Below are 22,376 nucleotides of genomic sequence, written 5' to 3'. Positions count from 1 at the left end.
TAAGAAACATAGTTTCAACAAAGACAAAATTTTCTGAGTGCGATTTTAGACAATTTTTTCATTTATTCATTTAGGAAATTTTTAGCAAAAAGTAATGTCAAAATTTACTATTTTTCAATTATCTAAAGGGGTAACACTATCAGAACTTTTAAATCTTCGTTCATAACTTTCCATTCTACTAATTGTTTTGCCTTTTGAATAGTTTTATTTTCTCCATAATGTTGCCCTACATCTATGAATTCTTTAACTCGATCTTCAAAATATTTTAACCAGTTTTCTTTATTGAATGGGGGTAAATTTTTTTAGTATCGTCTTCCATAATTTTTCTTGAGCATTAGGTTTTATTGTAACGTTTCCAATTTCTTTATTCCTTTTCCAATTTTCGAAGTATTGTGTCATGTTCCCTCTATGGTTATTCTCCTTCTTAATAATCTTGAACTAGGATCTTTTACATTATGTAACCAAAGTAGTATTTTATGATCGTCCAGCTCCCGCAACACAATCTTATTATTTGTTAATTAATTATTTATTACAATTTTGTTAATAACAAGGCATTTCCATGAAAAACGTCCATGCGTCACTATTATTAAATAGGCTGTATCTTTTTTTCTAATTATTATTAAAATAAATATTTTTTAATTATGATGTATTAAGAAATATAGAAAATTGTCCAATTTTAATTTCAATTTTACAGCATAATGTATCAAAGATATACTATTTTTAATGTCGTGATGCACGGACAACTTTTTTCACTTCTGATCACTTATGATATTTTATATATATTTTTTTATTGTTTTGTCACTTTTCACTTTTTATCATCCCATATATTAAGAATATTATTAAGAATGATGAATAGTATTTAAGAAAAAAAAACACGTGTTCTTCACTTTGTAATCTGTAATATTCTGTAATACTCTGTAATATTCATCATGTAATGGTCATGTATCAGATGGTCATGTGGAATAGGAAGTAATAAGACGGGGATATACATAGTATTTTTTTATTCAAATTTTGATTTTCTTTATCTTAAACAATTAAATCTAATTAAATGTAGGTATTACATTCTAATTTCTGGTAAAGCAATATTATTTCAGTCGCATATGTGTGACAATTACACATCGTCGAATTGTCCACTAATTATTTTGAGCCAAATAGACAATTGTATTTATCGAAAGCGGCGCTAATTGAAGATTTATAATTCCATTTTCCGCATCAAGAAGATCAACTTCTTTATAATTTTCACTCCTAGGGGAAGAAATTTTCATATCATGACTGAAAAATCATTCTATGATGATATCATCGTAGAATGATTTTTCAGTTATTAAAAGATTGTATATTGTCACTTCTTTACCTGTTGTGAATTATCACAACGGTTTCATTCTTTGGTGTGTGAAAGGCCACCGATCGAAGTGGATGAAACATTATTGAACTGTCCTTGCTTCCAATTCGAATGGATCCACGTGGCAAAAATCTGCTAAAATGATGAAGAGCATAGTACATTGGTTGCTTGAAAAATTCATCACTCTCTGGATTCACTATAATTGGAGAATCGACATTATTATTAATCCAAGTTGGCCCACCGGTTTTATCAAGAGCCAAATTCCAATCAACCCACCCAGTTGACCAGTGTTGTAGATTCTGTTATAAGAAGAGGATGTCAAAAGTTAGGAGAATGCCGTATTTTAATTTTTCAAAATTTCATTACCTCGATTATTTGTGTCACGTAGGATTGAGCTCTTTCCCAGTTTCCTAATCTAACCTTTGGATTTTGCCATGGAAAAGAACCTTAAACGAGATAAATTTAATCTTCTGCTGATGTTAACGACCCTTAGTGTCCAAAATCGTCATTTTGAACACTAAGGGTCGTTAGCATCAGCAGAGGGTTAAAACGACTTAAGTAGTTCCCTTCCCTTTCAGATTTTTAGCTTCTCTGACACTAACCTTCACAGGATTCCGTTATCATCATAAACTTGTCTGGAAAGTGATTATGGGTCATGTCTAAGACAGCGGCTGGAACAAGAGCATCCCAATACCAGTGGATACCAATGCCACTGATGTACTTCTCGGCGAGATTGTTTTTGAAAATTAAATCAACAGACCATGGTAGGGAGTACCTTTGGTCATCAACAGTGATGATGATAGTTTGATTATGTGGCGAATTGGCTAAAGACGGTCCTAAATTATTTGCCACCCAATTTGCAATACCACTCGTTGTCCAACCCATTCCGTTGATGCGACTTAGAGGATAATAAGCATTAGAAGGTTCATTACCAGTTGAAAGAGCCCACATTTCTAGGCCCTCTCTTTTGTATTCGTCCATAAACCTTAGCAAGTAATCCGTGTACAGTTGGTAGTATTCTTTTTTTAGAAAACCTATGAAGATTTGTGTATTTTACGACTATGAGTTAATTGAGGTTCCTGATCTTAAAAGGGGACATATATCATATTTAGAATCAGTGCTACATGTACCCTTTTAAGATCTGAACCCTCAATTGTACTATTTAGGCCTATACGGACGAAAATCCATAACCGGTTTTCGAAACAATTTTCTTAAGTCGGTTTTCGGTTTTAATCGGTTAAATTTTTATGTTCAAATTTTAAATTATGCTTTGTGGGTTTACTAGTATAAAGTGTTCCAAACTTACCAAAACCGGTGTAATAGTCATTCGTTTTCATCCAAGTAGGCGCGGTCCAAGTAGCTGCCAAGAATTTCAATTCTGGATTTATTCTCAAAGCCCTCTGCATCAATGGAACTTTGTAGCTCATATCTTCGGGGGCGAGGCTAAAATTCCTTAAAAGCGTATCTTCTTTAAAATCATCGTATGTGTAAAATCTTGTTGAAAAGTCAGTTCCCCCAACTGGAACGCGTCCAATGTTGTATCTGTTTCCCTCCTTGGCAAAGTATGTACTGGAAGAAATTCAATTTTTTCGATAGTTCGATCTAAATTATATCAATTTAGTGTTTAACTACACTTTTTGCGAGAAGTAGTAGATTTCTTACTTGAATAATTGTTCTTGAGTAGCCTCGCTGAGATTTCGAATGTTAATTCCTGCCGCGTCTGTAAAGGCACCGCCAAATCCTTTTATATCCTGATACTTCGATTTATGATCAATGGTGATGGTTCTCGACGAGGAGGAGCGGTTGCTTATTCTCCCCACTGTTAATTCCATTCTCTGGCCGGATTTCGTCGACGAGTACCAGAGAAATCTTCCAGGTTCGACATTAGTTTCCGGAGTGGAATCACAATATGTGGAATTGCAAACACATACAATGCTGCTATCTCCAAAATGACGAGGGATGCAAACATTGCCAGCTATGAATATATGAAAATGTTTTAAATCCCCGATGGAGAAAATTTCTAAAATTAGTCTATTGTTCTAAACGAAACACATTACTCCTTGTAGTTCTAATTTTGTTAGAGTTCTAAATTAAAAAGTAGATTCCAAATTTTTGAATAATTTAAAAATTTTCTAGTTTCAATATTTATACATTTTAAAAGTTTATATTTTTACAATATAAATGCAAATAATGACGATTTTTCTAATGAAAGATAATTTACCTGCTATCGTAAATAAAGCGAAGAAAGCTGGTACAAGCATTTTGGTGATGTTTTCAATTTCGAATAACTTTTACTCCTGCGAATCGTTGAGGAGGCAAAAAATGTAAAACTGCAACAATTTAAATATATTATATCGAATATAATTTAAATACATAAGCATTTGTCCATGACTATGTAGGGTACTCTGACGTTTGTCACAGATAAGAATTTATGATAAATATATAATCAGCAAAATTTTAATTTATTTCCAAATTTTTTGAGAAAGTGTTTATCGAAACAAAACAAAAAAAACCTTTTAGACCGGTATAAAATTAATTAGGTCTGAAATAATTATTTCATATTATAAAAAAAAGAAAAATTTTAATATTTAATTAAACTAAGCCGAAAATTTTTTAATGAAATGATGCATTTGTTTTGGTTACGTAACTTAAATATCAAAAAAGGAAGATAATAAGATAAGATATATGTTTTAAAAAAAGAAAATTGCAAGTGATATGAAAAAAAAAGTTTGTGAATACAGTTGAATATTATGAAATTAAAATTATGTCTCGCTCAATTCATATTTTATTAATTTTAATAATAAATAGGGTAAGGATTCCTAGTCAGTATTAATATTATTCCTAGTATTATTCCCTTATAATAGGATCCCATATGCGGAAAATTAGATTGGTTCCTAGGGAAACCCACATGGGATCCTATAAGTTCCTATAATTCCCATATATAGAAGCCTTTAAGTTCTTATCGTACCCCATACGCCATATTGGATCCGCCATTTTGAATTTTAAAAATCTGATGCTAAATTCGTAATCAGCGACCTAGAAAACCCCCGAATATTGAGTTTCAATCGAATCCGATCAATTTCAAACTTTTTCTTCCACCATATTGAATCCGCCATTTTGAATTTTGAAAATCTGATGTCGAATTCGTAATCAGTGACCGCGAAAACCCCTGGGTAAAAAATTTTATCCGATTCTAAACAGTTTTTAATTTATCTGTTCCGCCATTTTGAATTTTAAAAATCTGATGTCAAATTCATAATCAGCGACCACTAAAACCCCTTAGTAACTATTTTTGTTCTTTATTTTGCAATTTTTTCAAGCCATGCCCTCTGAGATTTATTTATATGTGTAAAAATAGAGTTATAATTACAATAAAAATCCCACATTTTTCGCATCCATAATAAAAATTACACCGAAAAAGTGTAAATCGATAGTTTCATAGACAAATCCTTGATTTTAATGATTATTCCTCAAATTTCAATTTCATAATTTTCAAAACGTCGAAATGTCATTTCAGATAATTTTCATATTTCGAAATACCATTGAACATAATTTTTAATTATTCGCATTATTATTATATAACCTTGACCTTGAATCAGCTGGGCCTTTTTCATATCTTTGTGTAACTTAGTAAATTATTGTACTCAGTTAACCTTATTTTGAATTCCTTAAACTCTGAATTTAACGAAATTATATTTCTTATTGTCAAAATTATATTCTCCATTTCCTATTTCTGTTAAATAATTATTTTATCATTTATAATTTACTTTTATTTGAATACTTTTTTATAATTTTAATTTTGACTATTGAAATACCATTTCACTATATAACCTAAAATTCATTCACAGTAAATTATTTTTAAATGCAAAATTATTCATTGTCCCATACAATAAATTTCTACAATGATTTTATTGAATTGTCATTCTCCAATTAAAATTAAGGTTATATTTACAAAAATACGCACATGGCGTATAAAACCTCAGAATGACATCTTCAGTGTTATTCACATCACTGAAAAATCTAGTTAAATGAATTAAATAAAAAAAAATGTAGGAAATAACTTAAGTGGTAAATTACCGATGGAAACAAACAAGCATCAATTGACAAGAAAGTCACTAATTTATCGAGCAAGAATTTATTGAATGTTGAAAATATAGCGAGATAAGAACTATATCTGCATTAGCGACAGTCGACGACTAGTGATATACATATATAGATATATGTATAATATCATAGCGTTCATTCATTTCCGCGATCGGAAGATTCACGTTTCGGAATATAAAAGCTCGTAATTTATTGTCGTACGGTTAAATTCGGGCACAAAAGATTGTAGTGTCAAGTAAATAAGGATTATATTTTAAATACCTTTTCTATCAATTTGGAATTTCTCTTGTTTTCACGGCATGGCACCGGATTTTATTTTAGATATACCCAGATTTAGAGTCGCCATCATTGTTCTCATACTCAAGATACAATACGGGTGAAAATCTAGGGAAATTACTTGAAATCACCAATTTTTTCCTATTGATTTCGAGTAATTTCTCTAGATTTCCGCCAAGATTGCTTTTATTAAGAAATATTATCCGACAAAATAAGTGCTGTAAGTAAAATTACTAAACTTATAAATCTATGATAAATGTCAAATTAAAATTAATTTTTTTTTTTCAAAAATTAATTGTGTCAATTCACAAAGTCATTAGCAAAGCAGGATTTTTGGTGAACAATTGTTTCTAAGAATTTTCGAGATGGTAAATTCCCTAGGAAGCCATATTTGTATTGATGCGGAAATAACTTTTTTAAAAAAGAAAAAAGTGTCTTAAAAAAATTCCCGCCGGCTTAAACTTTCGGTTAAAGTACCACCATTATTTGTTCTAGTGAATTTTGTCAGTATTCAGTTATTCACCCCGGAAAATCCAAATGAAAATACTAGAGAATTTGTGAAAATTTAATTTTACGTTGGCAGTAATTTATTTTTATAGTTTAAAGATAATTTCACACACCGGTGACTAAAAATCGGCTTTAAATTTATTTTTTCAGGTATATGCAGGATTTAAAGGATTGAAAAACAAAAACTGTGCTGATATGGATTAATAATTTTCGCGAAGGAATCGATTCATCCAAGTAAGGATTTTATTATCTTCTATTTGAAAACTATTCTTTCGATTAATTTGGTTTTTGCATTTATTTATGAGCAAAATCTAACCTATGAGAAGAAAATTTTCGGTTTTTTGCTCATAAAAAAAATATTTTTTTTTTCAATATTTCCCGCGAAAAATTTAAAGAGCAGGATTAGAAGAAAAATAGAATTATCGTTATTTACCACGATTTACATCAATGGAATTTTATTCATTCAGTTGTAGATCGTTATTGATGACGACAATTATATTTTTATGTTTGGCTAATGGCAATCAGTAAAGTAGAAATCTGCTTTTATATTTTAGATACGATCAATTTATTTTAATTTAAATATTTCATTTTTGTCTTCAATTAAAATTTTTTATATTCAGTAATAAGTAAATTAAAATTCTAATAAGGGAAATTTTAATTTTTAAAAAATGAGGATAATAATTTTTATCCCTTGATTTTAAAGGCGGTAATTTCAAATTAATTAAATTGGAACTTATATACTTTTATAAATAAAAAATGCCAATTAATATAATATATTACATTATAATTATTAAAATATATGATAATATAATATAATAATATTAATAATAATAATAATAATAATAATAATAATAATAATAATAATATAAATAATTATTTATTAATATCAATTAATATAATTATTTATATAATAATCTATTATTATTATTATTATTATTATTATTATTATTATTATTATTATTATTATTATTATTATTATTATTATTATATAATAAATAACTAATATTAATGACAATAATAGTATTAATAATAATAATAACAATAATATAATTTTTTTTTAAAACAAGTTTTCTTTTCTATAAAATGTATAATATTAATAACAAATCGAATAATATCGGACATTTGAAGGAAAAATAATTTTGTTGAAGGAAATTTTATTACTAGTCACCCTGAGTTTTTATTGGGTCTAGTTTCAGTTTCTAGTTTTTCCTATATAGTGCTCAACCGCACCCGGTCTTCCCTATGCATTGACTGAAATGTTTCCCTTTACTTCAAATACAAATATTTCTGCAGAAAATACATTTAAAACTATATTGAATGCGGATCACTTTTTTTGGATTTAATGTATTATTTTAAAAAGTAAAAAAACAATATATTATAATATATTTTATTATATCACATTATATTATAATATATTATAATATATTATAATATAATATATTATATTATATTATATTATATTATATTATATTATATTATATTATATTATATTATATTATATTATATTATATTATATTATATTATATTATATTATATATTATATTATATTATATTATATTATATTATATTATATTATATTATATTATATTATATTATATTATATTATATTATATTATATTATATTATATTATTCTTTCGAAAAATATATATTATATTTATATTTCATATTTTCATAATTTTTATAAATATTAAAATTTTAGAAAAAAAATTTAATTCTTTCGTGAAATTTTATTGAAAATAATTGAAACATGAAGATATCGATAACTCCGAGTCTCCGAGTCTTTGACTCGGAGTTATCGATTTCTTCAGGTTTTAGAATAATTAAAGATGACCGAGTGATAGAATCATTTACAATTGAATTATTATTTACATAGGTATTTTTAACTAAAATTCTACGATTGTTTTTTTAAATTTTCGAAAAAGTTCTTTGACAATTTTCAAATCCATTTCTTTACAATATTCAATTTTACGAAATTTCAATTATTCGTAAATTCTTCAATTAAATAAATATTAGAAAATAAAAACTTAAAATAATGTTTAAAAAAATTCAATTAAACTTTTTCAAAAAAATTAATTTCAAAATTTAATTATTTTTAAAAATTTACGTTATATAGCTTTCAATATTCAATTATTATCTAAAATTTTAACTGAAATTCATTTTTATGAAATGAAAATCAATTTTTATTAGAAAATTCTACTATGAATTCAATTATTTAAATACAAATAAAATGCAAATAAATAGTTTATTGAATAATTATGAATGATTCTTAAAATTCAATTCCCATAAAGAATCGTTATCAACAAATTTTCAAATAATTGAATTCTATCAACGAATTATAATAAAATTTTTAAGAATAATTATCCGTTTTTCGAGAAATTCAATTAAAATTGTATTAAAAATTAATAAAATAATTGAAATTCTGCGATAACTTTTATTATTTGTGAAAATAATTGAATCTTAAAGAAAAATTTGATTACTTTCGAACAATATTTAATTTTTGCGAATAATTAAAAATAAATAATAATAAAATAATTGAAATTTTTGAAAATAATTGAATTTTTGCAATAATTTCTAACTTTTACAAAAAGGAATTTTTTTCGTGTTTTCAACTAAACATATAAAAATTTTTAACCTTTTCAAAATTCAATTATTTCTAAAAATTTACGCTCTAATGCTTTTAAAATTCAATTATAATCTAAAATTTTTAATGAAATCCATTTTTAAATCAATATTTATAAGAAAATTTTACTAGAATTCAATTATTTAAATTTTTTCAAGGAATTCGATTAAAACATGTATTAAAAATAATTGAAATTCTACAATTAGTTTTATTATTTATGAAAATAATTGAATTTCAGAAAAGAATTTATTTATTTCTAAAGATAATTGAAATTTTGATGAGAATTTTTAATTAAATTTCTGCACTTATATTATTATTATTATTATTATTATTATTACAATTCTGTTATTTATTAATTACAATTTTTTATCATTTATTATTACAATTTGTTATTATTTTTTAATTATTATTTTTTATTACAATTTATTAATTATAATTTGTTATTACAATTTGCTAATTATTATTTTTTATTACAATTTGTTAATTATAATTTGTTATTACAATTTGTTATTGTTTGATAATTATTATTTGTTATTACAATTTGTTATTATTATACAACTAAACTATTAGTTTAAACAATAAATTAGAATCAATAATATTTAAATAATAATTATTATAATCATTAACATTATTATTATACATATTATTATTATTATTATTATTATTATTAACATTAAATTATAATTAATTACGTATATCTATTTTTCCCCTTATTTTTAATACATATCCACCTTGTTTTAAAAACCTCTGGAAATTTTAATATTTTCGCGAATTTTAACTTTCGCTTTCGTTTAAATACAAATATTATTTCTATTTCGTTTGTCTTTTTTTCCTTTTAAATGAAATTATGTAATTTCTGTAGATATATATATATTTGAGAAAAAAAATAGAGAAAGAAAAGTGTGTACACTAATCGGAAAGGTAGTAGCAAATAGCAGAAAATGGTTTATTTGAAATTGACATTTCCTTCTTTATCCCTTGGTGTTTATGAATGAACGGGAGGAATCCACTAGATTTCGCCGGTCGTTCAGTACTACTTTTTAGTAACTTTCAACTCTCGTCGGTGTCGTGTGTGTGCTCCTGAAATATTCTTTTTACCCACCGATTATATATACATATACATAATTAATATATATTTATAGTAACGACAAAAATTTTTACTCCTTAAAAATAATTTTTAATATCTTGTTAAAAACTTTAAAAAAAATGTTTTAAAAAAACTGTTTTAAAAAGCCGAAGATTAAGAAAATAGTCGAGTGTAGTTTTAATTGAGAGGAAAGAAAAAATGTTGTCGATACAAATTTTATAAACTGTGCGCGATGACATAAAGTAAAAAAAAAAAAATTGTGTGATATTGTTTCGATGAGAGGAAGATGATGATGATCGTGATCGTGATATGAAAAATGTGTGCACACCCCAGAAAATTCCCCAGAACTTCTCCACCCTGTTTGTCGAGGCGAAAAGCCCTTTATATCTCAAACGCAGCAGTCACAAAACCGTTTGAAACACAACCCTCGTGTAGTCGCGATTTCGCGAATTCCAGACATTGTTTACAGGAAAGAAAAGTCTTCGTCTCGTTTAGAGAGAAAACGGTGTTGTGTGCTCCCTCCCCTTCCACACAAGAAAAAAGTCGGCAACGATTCGTGAATATTGTGACTATTTATTTTAATGAAAAATAATGTAAACTCGTTTATTCCGCTTCCGGTACGTAAAAAAAAATCTCTCCTTCGCGTGAAAAAAAAGCTCCTCGTAGTAGTGAAAAAAAAAAATATTTATTGTTGAGAGAAGTAGTGTGTTACTCCCCATTTTCGTGTGAGCCATTTAATCCGTCATTGCAACGTCGCCCGATTCATTGAACCAGGAAAAATATATTTATAACCTCAAAAATATCAAGTGTTTTCTCTTTCATCTACCGGGAAATATTGTGATATTTTCGAAAATTGTGTTTTTTATAATCGAAAAAAGTGGGTGAATTTATTTTTTTTCGGGTAAAAAAAAAAGTGGAATTGTGGTTTTGAAAGAGGGGGGAGGAGGAGGAGGAGAAAGGGGGAAGAGAGAGAGAGAAGGAAAATCTAGTGTGTTGGTTCTTATACCAAATTCCCGGTGTCAACTACTACAGTATAACTACTCTCCTCGATGGGATCCGAATTCCTGACGTCAAAGAGCCAATATGGCGTCTACAATAAGCAGGTAACCCTAACCTCAAAACGTGAGTTTCATTTTGTTTTCTAATACCGACAGTTGGACTAACTTTGACCAGCGGAGATGCAAATTGACGAATTCTCATTGCACCAAGCATCCCATCGGCTAGTTCCTCTAAACGGAAACAAGTAAGTCTCTCCGAATTTCGGGTGTTAAACGCGTGTGTGATTCGCGACGCTTTTCAACGACGCTTTTCTCACATATATACAAAAAAAAAAAAAAGAAAAAAGTTTCTTCCTCTCTTCTCTCGAAAAAAAGTGATGAGGAGAGCCTAGAGAGAGAAATACACACACACACTTTGTGGACAACAAAAATTTTAATACACTCGTCGCGATTTTATTATAAGTCTTCGCTCACTAAAAGGGAGAGAAATTTTTTTTTTGTGTGTGTGTTCTTTCGGGAGAAAATTTTTCCGGGAAAGTATCGCGAATTTTTTTTTTTTTAGGTCCACGGGAAAAATTGATGAAAAGTGCAAAATTAATTTCTCTCTCTTTCTATCTCTCAGGAGGAAAAAATGATTTTTTAAAATCGAAATTCGAAATGAACGAAACGTAATTACGAATAGTTTTCGATTTCAGGAAACTTTGGGTACGTTTCAGATTGTTCTTTTTTTTCACAACTCCCTTTCTCTCTCTCTCTCTCTCTCTTTCTCTGTTTCTCTTTGCTTTATTCTCATAGCCAACTGAAATCGATTCAAAGGGATTTATTTTCCTTTGGAAAATTTGTATGTGTATTTTTTTTTGACGAGAGTGCAAAGTAACATTTTGGAAAAAGAAATTTTCTTTTTTTGATTTTTTTCGGTGTTTTCTCTCACTCGTAGGTGTAATCGTACACATATACAAGTCTCATGATATCGATTAAGTGTTAGGGTCAAGTTCCCGAATTTGCGAGAGAGAGAGACTCACTTACTGTCCGTATAACTTGATGTTTAGAATGTATATATTATTATTTGATCGATTTATTAAGTTGTATTAATAACCCATTTTGTTTCGTATGCCGATTTCTATATGTGTGTGTGTGTATGCAATTTATATGCATTGGAAAATTACATAAAGCAAAATCGATATTTTAATCATTTTTACCCTTTTTTTTCGGTGTCCGTCCATTTTTTATTTTTATTATTATTATTATTTATCTCCTGCGAAAAGTGTTTTGAAGTTTTTTTTAAATTCCTCTTCTTAACTTTATATGCAAGAAATTTGCAATTTTGTAAATTAATTATTGTTGGGAACAAACATTAATTTATAAAATTAAATAAATTTGATAAAATTGAATAAATTTGATAAAATTGAACAAATTTGATAAAATTGAATAAATTTTTAAAAATTAGATAAATTTAATAAACAGGCCTCGAATATTGTGTTTTTTTCGATTTTTTATCGACTTATATTCAAAAATTCCAACTTTTTCGACTTTTTTAGACTATTTTCAAATAATGCGACTTTTTATCGACTTATATATTAAAAAATTGCGACTTTTTCGACTTTACTTCAAAATTTTGCGACAAAATACTATTTAAAATTTTTTTTTAAATTGTACAAAAATTCTTCAATTATTTTCAAAAAATGTTTTAAACATTCTGAATTGTATGGAATTTGTAAAACTATTGTCATTCAAAAATTATTTAGAAATATTTTTAAATGGTTTTAATTTTACGAATTTCTTTATTAAAATTTTTGAAAATATTCTACCTTAATGTCCTCAAATAAAAAATTGATGGTTTCAATTATTATAAAAATCTGAATTTTTGTATTTAAATAATTGAATTATCGAAAATGATTCGGAAAATTATTAAAAATTAATATAGATAATTGCTTTGGAGGCGAAGTTTAGTTAAAAATTCTAGAAAATAATTGAATTTTTTGGAAGGGTTAGAGTTTTAATTTTTAGAAATTATTAAATTTCAGAATTTGAAATTTTTTAAATTAATTCTTTTTAAATATTTTCAATTTTAAAATTAATGTATTGAAAATCATCGAATTGTTGCAAAGAATTTTATTTAAAAAATTTTATAATAATAGAATTTCTTCGAAAAATTTTATTATTTAGGAAAAAAATTAAATTCTAGCGAAGAATTTTGTTAAAATTTTGGAAAATTCTATTTAAATTCTTTTTTAATATTTTTTTTTTTAATAATGGAGTTTCTTTAATAATTTTAATTAAAATTTTTAAACATAATTGAATTTTATGAACAATTCCTTTCAAGTTTTTTTTTAAATATTCGTGTTTGTTAAAAATTGAATTTTTTCGTGGAATTTTTTGAAAATAATTGATTTTGCAAAGAATTTTAATATTTATAAATATAATTGAATTGTTTCGAAGGATTTATTAAAATTTTAGAAAATAATTGAATTTTTTTGAAAAATATTTATAAAAATTGAATTTTTTCTATTCGTGAAATTGTTTTGAATACAATTGAATTTTTGATAAGAATTTTACTATTTATAAATATAATTGAATTATTCGAAGGATTTATTGAAATTTAAAAAAAATTTAAATTTTTGCAATGAATTTTGTACTATTTATAAATAAAATTGAATTGTTACGAGGGATTTATTAAAATTTTACAGAAAATAATTGAATTCTTTTGAAATATTTTATAACGAATTAAAAAAAAATTGAATACTTTCGTGAAATTATTTTAGAAAATAATTAAATTTTTGCAAAGATTTTATATAACGAATGAAGAAAAAAATTGAATTTCGTCGTGAAAAAAAGTTTCTTGAAAATAATTGAATTTTTGCAAAGATTTTAATATTTAAAAAAATTATTGAATTGCTTCGAAGGATTTTATAAAATATTTTATAAAATAACTCAAATGTTTTCGTCAAATTTTATTCAAACTTTTTTTTTTGATAATAATTGAATTTTTGCAAAAAATGTTTACTATTTAATTAAATAATTGAATTCTTACGAAGAATGTCATTATTTATGAAAATAATTAATTTATAAAATTGCAAATTTAATAAACTAATTTTTGTTATTAACAAAAATTAATTTAATTCATAAAATTACAAATTATTGAATTAAAATATTTCCAAAAAAGGAAAATTTTCGATCCAAATAATTGTTGAATTTTCATTATCTTTTTTTTTATTAAAAAGTATTATTTTGAATGTTAAAAAAATTAATTTTCAACTAAATAATTATTTAATTTACATTATTTTTTCTTTTTATTAAAAAATATTTTGTATTCAAAAAGAAAATTGATTCTCAAGTAAATAATTGTTGAATTTTCATTATTTTTTCACTCATTTCTTCATTTTATTCAAAAATATTATTTTGAATGTTGAAAAAAATTAATTTTCAATTGAAAATTTGAGTCAAATTCAGTTAAAAATTTAATTAAAAATTGAATTCATTGGCATCAAATATAAAATTTTTTTTAATTTGCATTTAAATTTCGAAATTTTAATTTAATTACAAAATTAGATGGAATTGAAAAATTAAATTGAAATTGAGTGGAAATTACGATTTAAATTTTTAAATTTTCATGGAAATTTAAAGTATATTTTGATTCAAAAGGAGTATATATTTTATGTACTATATTTTTTTCAATTGAATGAGAATTTATCAACATTTCATTTTACTTTATTTTCAGTCTTCTATCGTCTCGGAAGATTGAGATTGTCTTCCTTGATAAAGACAAACTTTGAAAAAATTATCAAATCAATTGAAATTATTTTCTTAAAACTTTACGTATTTGAAAACGAATGAAAACTATATTTTCAGGCTCATTTCAGTTTTCAAAGAAAAAAAGAAAATTTTTCATACATTTTTTGTAATAAAAAAAAACACCTCAAAAAAAATATATTAGACGCTGACACTCGACGCTAACTGTAGAGACTTTAAAAATTAATCATCGAAACGTAAAATTGATTAAATGGAGTTATTTTTAATTATTGAATTTTTGTTAAAATAATAATTATGCATTTAAATGAAAATCGATATGTAAAAGAAATATTAAGGAAAAATATTAACACAGAATTTCATTTAAATATTCCGTTGAAAGTTACACCCGATTAAAAATTTCTCTTAAAAATTCTCAATAGAAAAGTATATTTATACGTTCAAGAAAAAAAAGTCGGAGACTGAATAATATTTTTAAAAATTTCCAGTAAAAACAAATGCAACTTTACTCAAAACTTTTCCAAATTGTTGTCAAGTTTAAACTATTAGAGATGCTTCTAAATCTTAAAAAAATAAGGCCGAAATCGGCAGTGTTTTTAAATAATAAAGAGATATAAAATTAATAAATCAGATTTTTTTTTAATTGTTCTGAATATAAGTGTAAAACAACAAGCGAAATTTTAAAAAACGTGGATAGAAAGAGAGACGTACATTCTGAATATTATCTCGATATTATTTTGAAATTTTTATGAATTTAATGAAAAACCTACGTTCACTTTTGTATTCTCAGTTATTAGATATATTTGTAGTTCTATTTCGTTTATGTAAATCCGAATATAATATTTATTTACATATCGATAATGTAAATCTAAATAACGTGCAGATTCGTGGAAAATAAACTTTTGAAATTTCAATTGGCATGATGCAGAAATTTTATCAAATCAAAAAAGAAAGTATTTTTTGTCATTAAACTTCAACGCTGACTTTGAAAAAGAATTTAAATTACTATTATTCTTGAATTTTTTAGGGCCCTGAACATATTTCTTTGGAATAATTTGATGTGGAATTGTTTATTATAAAGAATATTTGTATTTTTGATTGAAAATATTAAATTGAAAGAAGGTTAAATGCACCAGTAACCGTTGCCTTAAGTTATTTTATAAATTTGAATTTTATTTTAGAAGTAAAAAATAGTAATTAGAAGAATTATGGATCAAATTATGGATTGGAAAGTCGATGCGATTTTAAGAACTTGATTGGTGCATTGAACCTTGAAGAGATAATGACGAGAATTTACTGATTATTGTGTTTTTTGGCAGATGGACAATGACGGCTGACTGGTAACCGGCGGACTCTCTCGCGGTGGCGCTGGCGTCAGGATGGAGCACCTCCAGGCCGCCCTGGACCCCAGGAAGCAGGAACTATTGGAGGCCCGCTTGCTCGGAGCTCGGCCGTCTGTAGGGTCACAGATCCAGACGGGACCCCAGTCCTCGGTAAACTCTGGTCAGTCCGTACACAGTTCAGACTCTAACATGAGCACCGGCTCAAATCACAGTGATAAAGAAATAGATCCCAATACTCCCGAGAAAGTTCCACGGACCCCATCGGAGCGCAAGAGGAGACGCAAGGTCGATGACTCTGGCGGCGGTTCCGCCTCGACGAAACTCTCACGACCAATGATTGCAATCGATAAGAAAATCAACGACTACTTTCCTAAGCCCTTAATTTCACCTCAACCGTCGCCCCTCGCCGAATTCTCCCTAATGCAGCCGCCTCGATCTCACATTCAACTGCCCCCCCTGCCGCCCGGCAACATGGTCCACAAGCAAATGCAAACCGAGCTCACTTGCCAACTCATCCAGGAACTCGAGACACAAGCCTCCTCCGATCTCGAGCTCCACAACAATAAAATTGACGAGCTCAATCGAGCCGCCGAGGAACTCAAACACCAAGTGGCTAGTCAGAAGAAAGTCATCGAGGAGCAAAAGTTGCATATTAATAAGTGTATAGAAGTCGTCAAGAAGCTTCTCCAGGAGAAGTCGAATATCGAGAAGAAGGAGGCGAGGCAGAAGTGTATGCAGAACAGACTGAGGCTCGGGCAGTTCGTCACACAGAGGGTAGGGGCGACGTTTCAGGAGAACTGGACCGACGGCTACGCCTTTCAGGAGCTCGCGCGACGCCAGGAGGAAATCACCACCGAGCGGGAGGAAATCGACCGACAGAAGAAGTCCCTCCTCAAGAAGAGGCCCTCAAACTCGGAGACGGGGCGAAAGAGAAACCAGGCCCAGTCGGCCCTTCACAACGGCACCGAGGCGACATTCCTCAAGCCCGACGCGGTCCCCGGCTCCTACACCTGGCAAGAGTACTACGTCGCCGACGAAATCCTCAAACTCAGGCAGAACGCCCTCAAAAAAGAGGACGCCGACCTCCAACTCGAAATGGAGAAACTCGAGCGCGAACGCAATCTACACATTCGTGAGCTCAAGCGAATTCACAATGAGGACCAATCGAGGTTCAATTCCCATCCTGTCCTCAACGAGCGCTACCTCCTCCTCATGCTCCTAGGCAAGGGCGGCTTCAGCGAAGTCCACAAGGCCTTCGATCTCAAGGAGCAACGCTACGTCGCCTGCAAAGTGCACCAACTCAACAAAGACTGGAAGGAGGACAAGAAGGCCAATTACATAAAGCACGCCCTTCGGGAGTACAATATTCACAAGGCCCTCGATCATCCCCGCGTTGTCAAACTCTACGACGTCTTTGAGATTGACGCCAATTCCTTTTGCACCGTTCTCGAGTACTGCGACGGTCACGATCTCGACTTTTACCTCAAGCAGCACAAGACAATTCCCGAGAGGGAGGCCCGCTCGATCGTAATGCAGGTCGTCTCTGCCCTCAAGTACCTCAACGAAATCAAACCACCCGTCATTCACTACGACCTCAAACCCGGCAACATTCTCCTCACCGAGGGCAACGTCTGCGGCGAAATCAAAATCACCGACTTCGGCCTCAGCAAAGTCATGGACGAGGAGAATTACAATCCCGATCATGGGATGGACCTCACATCCCAAGGCGCCGGCACCTACTGGTACCTACCGCCCGAATGCTTCGTCGTCGGCAAGAATCCACCAAAAATATCATCAAAAGTCGACGTCTGGTCGGTCGGTGTGATATTCTACCAGTGTCTCTATGGGAAAAAACCCTTCGGTCATAATCAGAGTCAAGCGACAATTCTCGAGGAGAACACAATCCTAAAGGCGACCGAGGTGCAATTCGCGAACAAACCAACGGTCAGCAATGAGGCCAAGGGCTTTATTCGAAGTTGTCTCGCCTATCGAAAAGAGGAAAGAATTGACGTTCTCACATTGGCGCGACAAGAATATTTACAACCCCCAACACCGAAACACGGCCGGCAGGCTAATAGTCAACAACAGCAGCAACAACAACTCCAGCAGCAGCAGCAACAACAACAATTACAACAACAACAACAGACTTCATTCACCACTGGTATGTTCAGCGGGATGAACGCCTCAAGTAGTTCGTAGTGAAAATTACGATCCAGGGCCAATGAGAGAGAAAGATAGAGAACACTGGAACTGATATACATATATATATAAATAAATAAATAAATATTACTTGAAAAAAAACTGATTAAACTCAATAAAAAAACAAATAATTTCAAGAAACAGTGAATGACATTGTGTAAAAATGGAATTCATGATATTGTGTAAAAAAAAAAATTGTATGTTTTACATGTTTTATTGCAGAACATGAGAGAACGCAAGAGAGCGAGAGAGAGAGAGAAAGAGAGAAAGAGAGCGAGAGAGAAAGAGAGAGAGAGAATGATAAATGCTTGGTGTAATGAATGATTTAAATATGAAAACAAAAAAACAAAAAAAAAACCTTGCAAATATTATCGTGTCACTTTACGTCGTCTGCTTTAGGTAAAGGATAATGATATTCATTAAAGGTATTTTACTTGTTGTAGGAATGAAATATTTATGAAAAACTGGGCGGAAAACACTATTGTAAAAATTAATAAACGACGCATTAATAGATTATCACGTTTTTTACTTTTTCTTTTTTAGAAATGTGGCGAATTTAAACTATAAAAAAAAACAAAGCAGGTGGGGATTTTTTTTTCATTTTCATTTTGCTGAACTGTGATTGGAGAGAGCGTTTCGTTTCCGAAAAAAAAGTGGGGGTTTTTTTTTTTCGAGAAAGAAAATCGATTTTTTTTTAAATTGTAAATTTTTACGATCGAGTTGTGATTTTAATTGGAAATGGTAAAAAAAAATTTTACAGGAGTGGTTTTTTTAATGTAAAAAATTACTACAACTTTTCGAAATCAATGCGATTTCTCCTCTTCGGGGAGTTTAGAAAATAATACAGAAAATGAAAATACAGAAAACGAAAATAAAAATACAGAAAAAAATGCAGAAAACAAAAATAAAAACACAGAAAAGAAGAAATAAAAATACGAAAAACACTAAGACGATAAATAATAATTTAGAAACATTAAACAATAAATAAAATAATAATAATAATAATACAGAAACCAATAACCATGATAGTTAAGAATACACGAAGAGTATAAATAATAATTTAAAAAAAAAAACATCAAATGAGTAATAAATAAAAATACAGAAATAATGTAAACTGAGGATAAAACAGAATTATACTATTTGTTTACAATTGTTTACAGTTAATTTAATTAAAGTTTTTACTGTTGGGCTTTGTTGTAAATAAATAAAAAAAAAATTAAATTAAATTAAAATGAATGTAAAAATGAAAACAAAAGTAAAAAAGAAACAAGAAAACATATCTTACCGATAAATAAAAAAAAGTTTTACAATGTCGAAGGAATTAAAATTTAGCCAAAAATTAAAGTCTAACGTTTGTTGTTAGTAACTGAAATGTTAAAATACTAAATTACTAAAATTTAATGAAAATAGAAAAATTGATTTAATATAGATAATTAAATTAAATATGTAATAAAATTAAAAAAATATAATAAAAAATAAATCATTTAAATATTCAATAAAAATTGTAAGGAAATAAAAACAAAATTTAAAATAAAATTAAGAAAAATAGAAAAAAATGAATAATTTAAAAATTCAATAAAAATTTGTAAGGAAATAAAAACAAAATTGAAAATAAAATTTAAAAAAACAGAAAAAAATAGAACAATTTTTTACAATATTTATATAGATAAAATAAAAATGAATAATAAAATAAATAAATAAGTTACTAACTTCAATTTTTGGTTAAAAATAAATTCCTTCGACATTGTAAAACTTTTTTATTTATTGATAAGATATGTTTTCTTGTTTCTTTTTTACTTCTTTCTTTTTATTTTTATATTCATTTTAATTTTAATATTGTATTAGGGAAGAATCTAAAAGAATTTAATTAGATTAGTAATTTAAAAGAAAAAGAAAAATTTTTAATTCGTCTCGGTTGAAAGACGAAGAATTTGTAATTTTGAATATTTAAAACGATTGAAAGTTGCATTTGAATAAAAATTACAATTTTCTGGCAATAAGAAACATTTGTTAAAGGTTAAGGTTATGTTACTTAAATCATTTATTTTTATTAATAAAAAATTATAACTTTTATTCACATGTAACTTTAATATGTTCAAAATGTAGAAAAATAAATTCCTTATGCTTCTACCAAAAGGAATTTAAAATTTAATTTGCATTTTTTTTTTCTAAAATACGAAATTATAACATTTGACTAACTTTTGTTCTGATTGTTTGTCTGATTCTTCCTTCAAGTTAATTCTGTGTAATCCTGAGTTTACATTATTTCTGTATTTTTATTTATTACTTATTATTTGATGTTTTTTTAAAATTATTATTTAAAGTCTTTGTTACTTATTATTTAATGTTTTTTTTAAATATTATTTAAAATCTTCGTGTATTCTTAACTATTGGTTTCTGTATTATTATTATTATTTTATTTATTGTTTAATGTTTTTAAATTATTATTTAACGTCTTAGTTTTTTTCGTATTTTTATTTTTTCTATTCTGTATTTTTATTTTTGTTTTCTGTAATTTTTATTTTCTGTATTATTTTTTAGACTATTTTTTAGACTGAAGAGGAAATCGTATTGATTTCGAAACGTTGGAGTAATTTTTTTATATTAAAAAAACCACTTGTCCGAATGTATTCGTGTAAAAAATTTTTTACCTACTATTCCAGATTAAATTCGTGTCTTTTTTCATCAAAATTATGATGAAAAGTTTATTCGACGAAAATTCTTTTGAAACACTAAAAAAAATTCCACAAAATTATTTTTCTCCCAAGAAATTCAAGGGTCAAAATTTATTTTGACTCATTTTATTTTTTATACGAAAAAAAAATTGATAGATTTTTGAAAAATATGCTCAAATTTGGTAGAAAATGTTTTTGTATCCACAAAAAAAATTGCCGAACCGAATGAAAAAGATTTTTATTTTTACGAGCAGTTTTTTAAAAAAAAATAACTTCATTTGTTTATTTTTCTAGTTTTAAATCGAATTGTATAATTTATATTTGACCTAAAAGTAGTGAAAATCAAATTTTTTATTAGGCAATTTGTAAAAAAAGATTTAGTAAAAAAGAAGATGTAGTAAAAAAAGATTTACTACAAAAATTGAACCATATTTTTCAAAATCTATCAATTTTTTGTGTAAATTATAAAAATAAAACGCGTCAAAATATTTTTACCTTCTCCTTAAAATTTACTAAATTTTTCCGAATTTATATTTAAAAATTTCTACAATTTATTTTCGATGAAAGAAAATTTCTAAATTTTAAATTTAGAAAAATTTCGATATAATTTCAAAAAAAATCGAATCCCCCTCCCCTCCAACAAAATAGACTTTTAATAAATTTTCTTTTTGTTGTTGTTGTTGCTTTGTTTTCTATAAAATTTGACCTGCTTTTCAAATTAATGATGCTAAATATAAATTTGACAAAAAAGGAAGGTTCAATTTCTTTATCAATCAAATGAAGACTTGAAATTTAAAAATTTCTTATTTTTTTCAATAGTATGCTAAATATTATTATTTGTAAAAAAAAGGGAAATAAAAGCTCATAAATTGTAATAAAATATTTTAAGAATTTTTCTCTAAGTATTCTTTTGTAAAATAAAATTCGATATTCTTTTCTTAAGAAACAAAAACGAATATTTGAGGACTTTAGAAAAAAAAAGAAAATTATTACAATAAATAAATAAAAAAGAAATTCTTTATGAAAATAAAGAAGAATTTCTTTTTTATTTATTTATTAATTTTTGTAATAATTTTTCATATTTTTTTTTTATGAAATATGACTAAATTTTTGGTAATTTACAAAGAAAAAAAACAAATTTTCATAAATTGAAAAATGATTTTAAATTAAATCTGTGAATTTTGTGAATAAACTTTCTTGAAAATTTTCGTAATCGAAAATTTTTTTCATACACTTTTTACTCAAAAACGAAGAAATTAAATTTGCCAGTAACTGTAAAATAAATAAAAATGCATTTTTTACTCGTTTCTTTAAAAGTTGTGTTTTCTCTCGTAAAAAAAATAAGTATACGTTATTTTTAAATTGAGTGCAAATTTTGTATTATTTACAAAGGAAAATAGCAAAAATCAATAAATTACGACGTGAAATGGGTTATATTTTAAAAAATAACTTTTAAAAACTATATCGAGGATTTTTAAAC

At 27.2% G+C, this 22,376-nt stretch overlaps 2 protein-coding genes across 6 annotated transcripts; one reads left to right on the top strand and one right to left on the bottom strand.

Annotated features, from left to right (window-relative positions):
• Nucleotides 1-984: 984 nt before the first annotated feature.
• On the bottom strand, nt 985-5,840 carry LOC122500100 (lysosomal acid glucosylceramidase-like). 3 transcript variants are annotated; one of them, XM_043608828.1, is made up of 8 exons: nt 5,705-5,840; nt 3,561-3,669; nt 3,002-3,314; nt 2,646-2,908; nt 1,942-2,373; nt 1,706-1,785; nt 1,352-1,638; nt 985-1,245 (listed from the first exon to the last, which is right to left on the bottom strand). In XM_043608828.1, exons 2-8 carry the CDS (start codon nt 3,598-3,600, stop codon nt 1,134-1,136), a joined length of 1,527 nt encoding a protein of 508 aa, XP_043464763.1. In that variant the 5' UTR covers nt 3,601-3,669; nt 5,705-5,840; the 3' UTR covers nt 985-1,133. The 3 variants fall into 3 exon arrangements, with proteins under 3 accessions (XP_043464763.1, XP_043464764.1, XP_043464765.1); XM_043608829.1 differs by lacking the exon at nt 5,705-5,840 and adding an exon at nt 5,304-5,322; XM_043608830.1 differs by lacking the exon at nt 5,705-5,840 and adding an exon at nt 4,929-4,947.
• On the top strand, nt 5,804-18,735 carry LOC122500098 (serine/threonine-protein kinase tousled-like 2). 3 transcript variants are annotated; one of them, XM_043608827.1, is made up of 3 exons: nt 5,804-5,939; nt 6,377-6,460; nt 15,999-18,735. In XM_043608827.1, exon 3 carries the CDS (start codon nt 16,059-16,061, stop codon nt 18,219-18,221), a length of 2,163 nt encoding a protein of 720 aa, XP_043464762.1. In that variant the 5' UTR covers nt 5,804-5,939; nt 6,377-6,460; nt 15,999-16,058; the 3' UTR covers nt 18,222-18,735. The 3 variants fall into 3 exon arrangements, with proteins under 3 accessions (XP_043464762.1, XP_043464761.1, XP_043464760.1); XM_043608826.1 differs by lacking the exons at nt 5,804-5,939; nt 6,377-6,460 and adding an exon at nt 9,910-11,037; XM_043608825.1 differs by lacking the exons at nt 5,804-5,939; nt 6,377-6,460 and adding an exon at nt 11,044-11,177.
• The last annotated feature ends 3,641 nt before the right edge of the window (nt 18,736-22,376 follow it).

Source organism: Leptopilina heterotoma, unplaced genomic scaffold (assembly GCF_015476425.1).
Source record: "Leptopilina heterotoma isolate Lh14 unplaced genomic scaffold, ASM1547642v1 Lhet_181, whole genome shotgun sequence".
Taxonomy (NCBI): domain Eukaryota; kingdom Metazoa; phylum Arthropoda; class Insecta; order Hymenoptera; family Figitidae; genus Leptopilina; species Leptopilina heterotoma.
This window is presented reverse-complemented; position numbering and strand designations above follow the sequence as displayed.

Coding starts and splice junctions, on each gene's coding strand:
- LOC122500100 (XM_043608828.1), bottom strand. CDS start 3,600: ATGCTTGTACCAGCTTTCTTCGCTTTATTTACGATAGCAG. Junction 1,639..1,705: donor ACGTGACACAAATAATCGAG/GTAATGAAATTT, acceptor TTCTTATAACAG/AATCTACAACACTGGTCAAC. Junction 1,246..1,351: donor GTTGTGATAATTCACAACAG/GTAAAGAAGTGA, acceptor TTCTTCCCCTAG/GAGTGAAAATTATAAAGAAG.
- LOC122500098 (XM_043608827.1), top strand. CDS start 16,059: ATGGAGCACCTCCAGGCCGCCCTGGACCCCAGGAAGCAGGAACTATTG.